General features: G+C 30.0%; 1 protein-coding gene across 8 annotated transcripts in view; it reads left to right on the forward strand.

Moving 5' to 3' along the window:
* Window positions 1-6,892, forward strand: part of LOC128169548 (MAP kinase-activating death domain protein-like) — a 39,169-nt gene extending 32,277 nt beyond the window's left edge. For 6 of the 8 annotated variants that reach the window (XM_052835669.1, XM_052835704.1, XM_052835692.1 and 3 more), the window contains 3 exons: window positions 172-218; window positions 1,001-1,091; window positions 3,710-6,892. In XM_052835669.1, coding sequence (XP_052691629.1) covers window positions 172-218; window positions 1,001-1,091; window positions 3,710-3,714 — 143 coding nt within the window. In that variant the 3' untranslated portion in view covers window positions 3,715-6,892. The remainder of the gene's footprint in view (window positions 1-171; window positions 219-1,000; window positions 1,092-3,709) is intronic. The other 2 variants (XM_052835675.1, XM_052835709.1) reach the window with 1 other exon arrangement.
* The last annotated feature ends 829 nt before the right edge of the window (window positions 6,893-7,721 follow it).

Raw genomic sequence — 7,721 nt, forward strand, 5'->3', positions numbered from 1 at the left:
TCAAATTCAAACATAAATTGAATAATTTATAAAAATTTTGATCTTGCTTTTGATTTCGATCCTTGATCTTGCAAGGAGAAAGAAGAAAAAATTATAAAAAAGTTAACATTGCAAAGAGATAACTTGATTCCTTCTATATATTCTGTATGCCTGATTTTATCCTTTTTATAGATGCCAAGAATCGGCAAGTAACACAGCACAAGTTCAAGTCCCGAATGGTAAGGACATCAGGCTATTTATTGATGTTGTCCAATATTGTCTCTTTAAAGATATTGCACAAATATAAAACAGTATAAAGTTTTAATTGTCGCAAAGGATTCTTGGGTGTTGAACATATTTTTTGGCTTGTAGTTTGGCTGATATGTTTTATCACGTTTAAGATAATGAAATAGTTATTTTTTTGCTAGTTTCACCGCATTGAAATTGTTTATGCAGATATAAATTACATAGTATCTAGGCCAAAAATAAATAATGCTTTGTCTCTTAAGCATTGCCACATTAGATCAAATGCTATTGTATTGATATTTTTTTGCCATTTTGAAAAAGAGGAATAACTCAACTTTTAAAATTTTAGTTTCAATATTAAAAATAAGTTATAGCCCTTTAAAAATCTTGAAATAAAATTAAAGCTAGATAACCTATTTGTCTGTTGCTTTAATTTTTGTATACCTTAGAAAATAAAGATTAATTGTATTTTTTATTCTACTTGAAAATTGTAAATTTGTTGAACATTTACTTTGTACATAAATACAGGGATACATGTATTAATCATTTATTGTTTGTGTCAGTGATTGGGAGGGGACTGTTTTAAGATTATTATTCATTTGACTTTTCCTTCAGTTGGTGGATATTGTGTTTAATGACATATTGATTTGATTGAAATGTCCTGATGTAGTGGTAACAGTGTAAATTCCTTCTGATAAGATTTTCCATATAATAGACTAAGTAGAGACAATTTGGTTGAGAATGTTGTCTGCATGTGCTGTCATTATTTCTACAGGCCAATCAGATGGCTCTCATGGTTCATCGTATCTTCACTGTGCAGCATGCCCGCTTAAGATCCTTGAAAGAAATTGAAAATTCCTCCGGCAGTATGCAAATCTGTTATACTTTTTTTTATTCTAAATTTTCATTTAACCCAGACGTACTAACAACACCAACTTTATTAACCCTAACAGTGTGCAAAAAAATAATATCTTAAAAATTGCATACAACATTTGTCTGCAAATAAAATTAGACGCAATAATTAAATTCATTACTAACATATATATATTTACTGTTTACTAGTATATAGTGAAAGCACAGACAACTACCTTAATTAACTATATGGCACACAAAAATTTACTAATTAGTTTACTTTATTCCTATTTTCTTAATTGTCTTGTACATGTACCAGGGTCCTACTGGTTTGTCAGCAGTTTTGACTTTAACCTTTGGTTGATAAAGGTTCCTATTACTTATTTTAATTAGGGCTTTTCGACTTTCGGTCGAAAAGACCTATTGTTTTTGTTCTGTTTTATTATTTTTTATTATTCTCGACAAAGTTTCGTCAGCAATTTTTTGAAAACGGAAAGACATATTAAAACAACAATGCAATACACTTATAGCAATTTTAAATGGCTCGCGTATGTAAGGTTTTGGACTTCCGGTTCCGGCACTTCCGGTTTTGACAAGGAAAATACTAAAATTTTATTGAAGCACAATATCTTTATTGTTTTTATAGTTAGAGCATTCAAATTTAAGAATTAGATGCATATTTTCTTGATGTACAAAATCATAAGTGTAGCCATTTCTCTATCTCTTACCGTTTTTGAGATATTAGGGCTCAAACTTGAGATAAGGGGGGCATGAAAAAGAAAAAAAAATTCAAAAAACCTTAGAAATTTTATAAGACGCCTAGATATTGTTCAGATAGAAGTATTCAAGATATATTCCAAGTTTCAATAAAATATATTGAGTACTTCTGGTTTTATGAGCCTATGAAATGTTGTCTATGGGAGTTTCAATGTTAAACTAAATTCACGCGTCGTTCGTTTTCTCAAAAAGTTTACAAGTTAACATTACAATATTTCAGATGTATAATAATACACACAATGCGCAGACCGGAAAAGTTTTTGGGTAGACAATTCGAGAAAATTAGGGATCTGCAGGGGCCAACGTACAAAACAGCCCTTTAGCTGTAACTGTTTTATTTCTCTTTTGATTTCAAAACTCTTTTCAGTTTATTGTTCAGAATAAAAAGTTCAATCTTAAAATTATGGTCCGAGGGGCCACTTTTTGACTCCTTATAGGGGTTTGGACGGCCCAAAGATCATTACTTGTTTAGATTTCAAATTTGTTTTTAAGAAGAGTTATCTCGCTTTGCTGTAAGAATGTAGAGCATAAATACTATAGGCATACCAAGTTTTGTGTCCGAGGAATGAATACTTACTTCAGTATGATTTTTTGAAAATATTCCTCTGGAAATTAGAAGTGTAGCTACCTGTAAAGTTCTGGAGTTATCTTTCTTTTCACATTGCACTACTCGTAAGTTCCTATCTAAGCAACTGGGGATACCAAGGCGTTTAGAACACTTGGAAATAAACTAGAGAATATTTTTTTTGGGTAATGTACAATTGAAGCACATGCACAAGGGGCTTGAACAAAGAATCTTTATGTGAGAAAAATAGGCATTTGTAGATCAGAATCACTTGATGCAATGTCATGTTCTAGCTTACTTAAAGATCTTGATGCCCACAATTTCAATAATTAGGCTTCATTGTTATCAACTGTCCACAGATTTCTATGAAAATCGATCATTTCATATGGGTTACCGTAATTATTTCTCAGTGATGATAAGGAGAGATCTAAGTGATGGGTCAGCCATATTTTCACTCACTTGACACAGAAATATAGCTGACAGTTGTTAAATCAGCAAAAGTGAGACATTTCAGTCTGAGGAATATGACTATATCTCGACTGTACTTGTATTGATATTGGAAGTTCACGCATGTTATTTCATAAAGGTGGTACAAGTTTCATTAACTCAACTTACTTTTTCTCTTTAAACTTACTTTTTCTCTTTAATTTTATATTCTTAAAAAAATTATGTAGAAAACTTGAATATATATGCCCAAGAAGTTAGGATGTTTATCCTCTTTTTTGTTGAAACTTAAGGCTTTGACCATGTGGTGATTTTTTTTAAAGTTTGGAGATCTAATTTTGAAGAGGAATGCTTTTGGGTACCCCTTGATTGCCTCTTTACCTGTAACTCTTTTGTCACATAATACAACTTCATCTTGGATTTTTCTTATTAAGTTGTTCAATTTATAAATTACTTTTCAATTATGAATAAGAATAAAGATTATATCTTATATATTCATGAATACTGACTTATGAAGTTTGCATGATCTATTTTGCTCAAGACAAATGTGTCTGCATGTGGGAATTTGTTCTACTAAGACTATGTGGCTACAACTCAGAATTAATAAATTATATTTCTTTATTCAAAATCACTCAAGAAATTATTTAGTAACATATTAATTATATTTCAGATATTATGTAGCATAATTTTTATGTTTCAGAAATTTATGTATATGATTCAGAATGACTTTTGAAAAAAACACTCCAGAATTTGGATGTCAGAGATTTAAACTATTTTAGTACTTTCTTAATTTATCTGTCATACCTGAATTTAACAAGCAGATTGTGTTATTTTCTGTCATTTCAGGCTGATCAGATTTGTTACGCTGTCCTCTGTGTATTTTCCTATGTTGCTGCCGGGATGGAACAGCAGCAGCAGCAACGAAGGCAAACATGACTTACTGCAACAATTTTGTTTCTGGAACAATGATCTGGTGATCATGTGTCAAAGAAAATCATTTTTTTTTAAATCTCTAATCTTACATGAAATTATGAAATTTTTAAAAATATCATTTTTCTGTACAGAAAATTTCTGGCCAAAAATCAGTGCAGCCATTTTAATTTGAGGGTATAACTCTACATGAAAGCTAAAAATTATTGTATACAAATTACCTCACTTTGCAAATTTTACAAGTTGCTCAAAGAAGGATTTTGACCATAGCACCAGAATTTATATACATTTTTCTTTCTCCCTCACAATAAACACATCATCCATTGTCAGATGATTAAAAAATATGTACACTATGTTTGAGAATAGTATTTATTCTGAGTGCTAAAATGTAAAAAAAAATATGTGGATATGCCATTGTATTATGTACAAAAGAAACATTAATTATGCTAAATCCAAGCATATATTAATTTATTTTGGTTGCATAGCTATTTGCATTGACTTAACTGTTTGTCAATGACATTACAAGCATACATGAAAGGAAATACATGTATTAAGATAGCAAATAAACAACAAAGCATGAAAAGAAGTACTTTGGTATGAGTCTTCCATTGGATAAATGAGAGAGTGTTTTAGTCCAAGGGTACTTTTTAAATTTTTTTCTTCTGATCAATAGATATTCTGCAATCCCATTTAGTATTTGTTTCTTGAGTCACATATATTATCAATGGCGATGAAGATGAACGAAACGCTCAAATAAAACCTTCAGTCTGTATTCTACGTATTACAAAAGTTCTATCCCTTTTTTTCCCGAGAGAAAAGGGTTATTTTTGTACTTATCTTACGAGAGGAGTTTATTTTTTCACTCTAAAAAGATAGTAGATTTTATTTTTGCCACTGCGTATTGTCTGTCTTCGTGCTGTTGCTGTTGTTTTCCTGGATGATGGAGGACTCGTCAAATAGACCTATCAGTCACTGGACCCATCAATCTATGAACCTGTCAATCTACGGACCTGTCAATCAATACTCGGTGGTAGAGGAAACGCCTTCAAATTGTGAAAGTGAAAGATAAACTTACGAATATTCTGAATGAATATGTCAATATCTCCAAAATAATTCAACTGTTTAGAAATGTTTATTCATAGAATATTTGTTGGAATCTCATGCCTCCCCCTTTTCATTTAGAATAAATTATCTGCGTTGAAATTTATTTATCAGATATGTATAGAAATTGATGGTTGTTAAAATGGTTGTGATGATAAAAACATTTTTAAATATAAAACATTGCATGGAAATACACAAATCTGCACACAAAGACTAGTCTTGGTTTTATCAATTGAGAGAAGAATCTCTGATGTACTGTATACAGGAAAATATTTGCCCCCATTTTTTTCCCCGCCTTTTTTGCCATGGTTGTCAGCAGGTAAAGTCCAATGCCTTAAATGATCTCTCTGGGCATATTTAAGAAAGGGCAAAATTGTTAGCAAGTGAAGAAGGGTGGAAATTACACAGGGAGAAAATATCCCTGTATACAGTAAATTTTGGACACTTCTGATCAGCAAGATGGTTTCAGAGAGATTTAAGTTGTAAGAAAACATTTATAAATCATTGTATGAAAATATATGGCACAACAATATCTAAACGTGTGGAATCCAAGATTTTAGCTTTTACATGACGGGTTCTCCTAATTAGTGGAATTCTGTGAATTTTATTTACTGATGTGTGTATATGCAAATTCTAGTTCTTGATTTTGTGATATTAATTAAATATGTTATGGTGGCATTATTAGGCGACTACCTGTATATTTGTGATGAAACGTTTGTGATTCTGTCTGTGTGGTTCATGTCTTTAAATTACATGTAAGTCATTTTGTATGAACTTGAATGTATAATCTCATGACAATTACTGTACAAGTACAGGTAGATCTTATAATTATAGACTGTTTTTTTGTTGTTATTTTTCCCCTCAAGTACATTCCATAGGAAATCCAATTGCAATGCATTCCAATTTATTTGATTTAATTTAAATTCATTTATTATTTTATACATGTGTATACTGGTTGTTCTATAAAATCTTAATACATTTTTGTTTACAAATGTTGAAATCCATTCCAGAAATCTCATGTTTCTATTCCAGAAATCTCATTTTTTGTGTCAAATTTTTGAAGCATAGCTTTATTTATGTCTTGATAGTGTTCAGGCCTCAATGGCCATTTACCTATAACAAAAAATGTCAACACAGAAATCTTACTCAAATATTACCTATAACAAAAAATGTCAACACAGAAATCTTACTCAAATATTACTTTAAACAGGATTGTACTACAAGTTCAATTAAGTGATAAATAATTTTATAATATATATTAATTCCAATTACTTATAGATAGGTGTGCATTTGCATGCACCAGTTTAAGTAATTAATGGTTTATTCAATTCTTATTAGAGTTACAAGTACTTAACGTATGGTCTGCAATCTTTAATATTTATTTTAAACTTTAAAAGGTACCGTATATGAAATTATGTGCAATATATCCTTTTTTTTTTATTTAGGCTAGCCACCACCAAAATTAAGATGTAATTAAATTAAATCTTTATTTTCATGATGATAATTTTTACTAGCATATGTACATGAAACAAAACTTGTCTTACTATTTTAAATAAGCTGTTAATTATACCCAAATATTCAATAAGAAATTTGATGATTAAAAAAGATTTTTTCTTGTTAATGAAATACAATTTTACAACAGTTTGTATGATATATCACTTAAGTAGGTCTTTTTTCCTAATTTCATGAATATAAGTATATGGCTGCCAAAGCGGTATAGAAAGATGATATATGAACATTATTGTCTTTAAGTGTTTTTAAATGGGTAAAAATTACTAATATTGAAGAGAACCTGTAAGTTTTTGTAATTTACTTCTCTTTTCATATGGTACAAACATTTTCATACGGTTCAAATATGTACCAACATCAGTTTTAGTGAAAAGGTTGCTTAAGAAAGGGGGTGCATTAAATGAACTCTGTAAACCTTCTGTCTACATTAATTATGTAACGGTTGCTTTACGAAATTGAATTCGTCTGAGTAGATATGTGTTAATGGCCCTTAATATTTGTTCTAAATTATAACAGTTACATGTGCAATAAAATTGTTATACACATACTCATGGACTTCGATTTATTTTTACCAAGGAAATATTAATTTAAAGAAGATCAGGGTGGATAGGCATGTAAAATGCCTGTACATTTTTAAGAACGGGTAAGATGCTAGAATATTAAAATATCAACAATTTTTTTTTTCTCAAAACAATTTACCGGTATATTTAACATAACATTGATTTGTAACCCTTAAATATGTTTATTACTTGAAATATGTGGATTTTAACTGGCATATGCGTATCAAAACCTCTAAATAGTGTCATTTTTAGAACTTCAGTGCCATTTCTTTTTTATAGTGGGTCTGTGCTCCATATACCGGTATTTTTGTCATAGTCTGAATAAGAAACCGAATTTAATCAACAAAAACGTAGAGAGAAGACCCTCTTTTCATTCGAGATATCATTTTGTATCCCAACAATTTATTATTCTAGAAAAATAATACAAGCCCCCCCCCCCCCCCATCTTTTGGGTTTTTTTTTTTTATTTTTTACGAATGGGTTTTAGCTAAGGGTATATAAGAAAAGACAAAAGTATAAAATTTTCAATTAAAGTGTGTAAATGAAGTAAAACAATAGGGAAAATAGTAAGAAAAGATGATCATAAATACTACATGTATAAACGATGTCATTTTTTTGCGCTTATCAGAAAGAATACATCAGAGATTGTCACGAAAATACAGGTATTTTTAATATCTAATCCCAAAACTAAATCCGAAAATGACAGAATAATGTTTAGTAAACGGATTCTGAAATAACTAACACAACAAAGATTATAA

Source organism: Crassostrea angulata, chromosome 1 (assembly GCF_025612915.1).
Source record: "Crassostrea angulata isolate pt1a10 chromosome 1, ASM2561291v2, whole genome shotgun sequence".
Taxonomy (NCBI): Eukaryota; Metazoa; Mollusca; class Bivalvia; order Ostreida; family Ostreidae; genus Magallana; species Magallana angulata.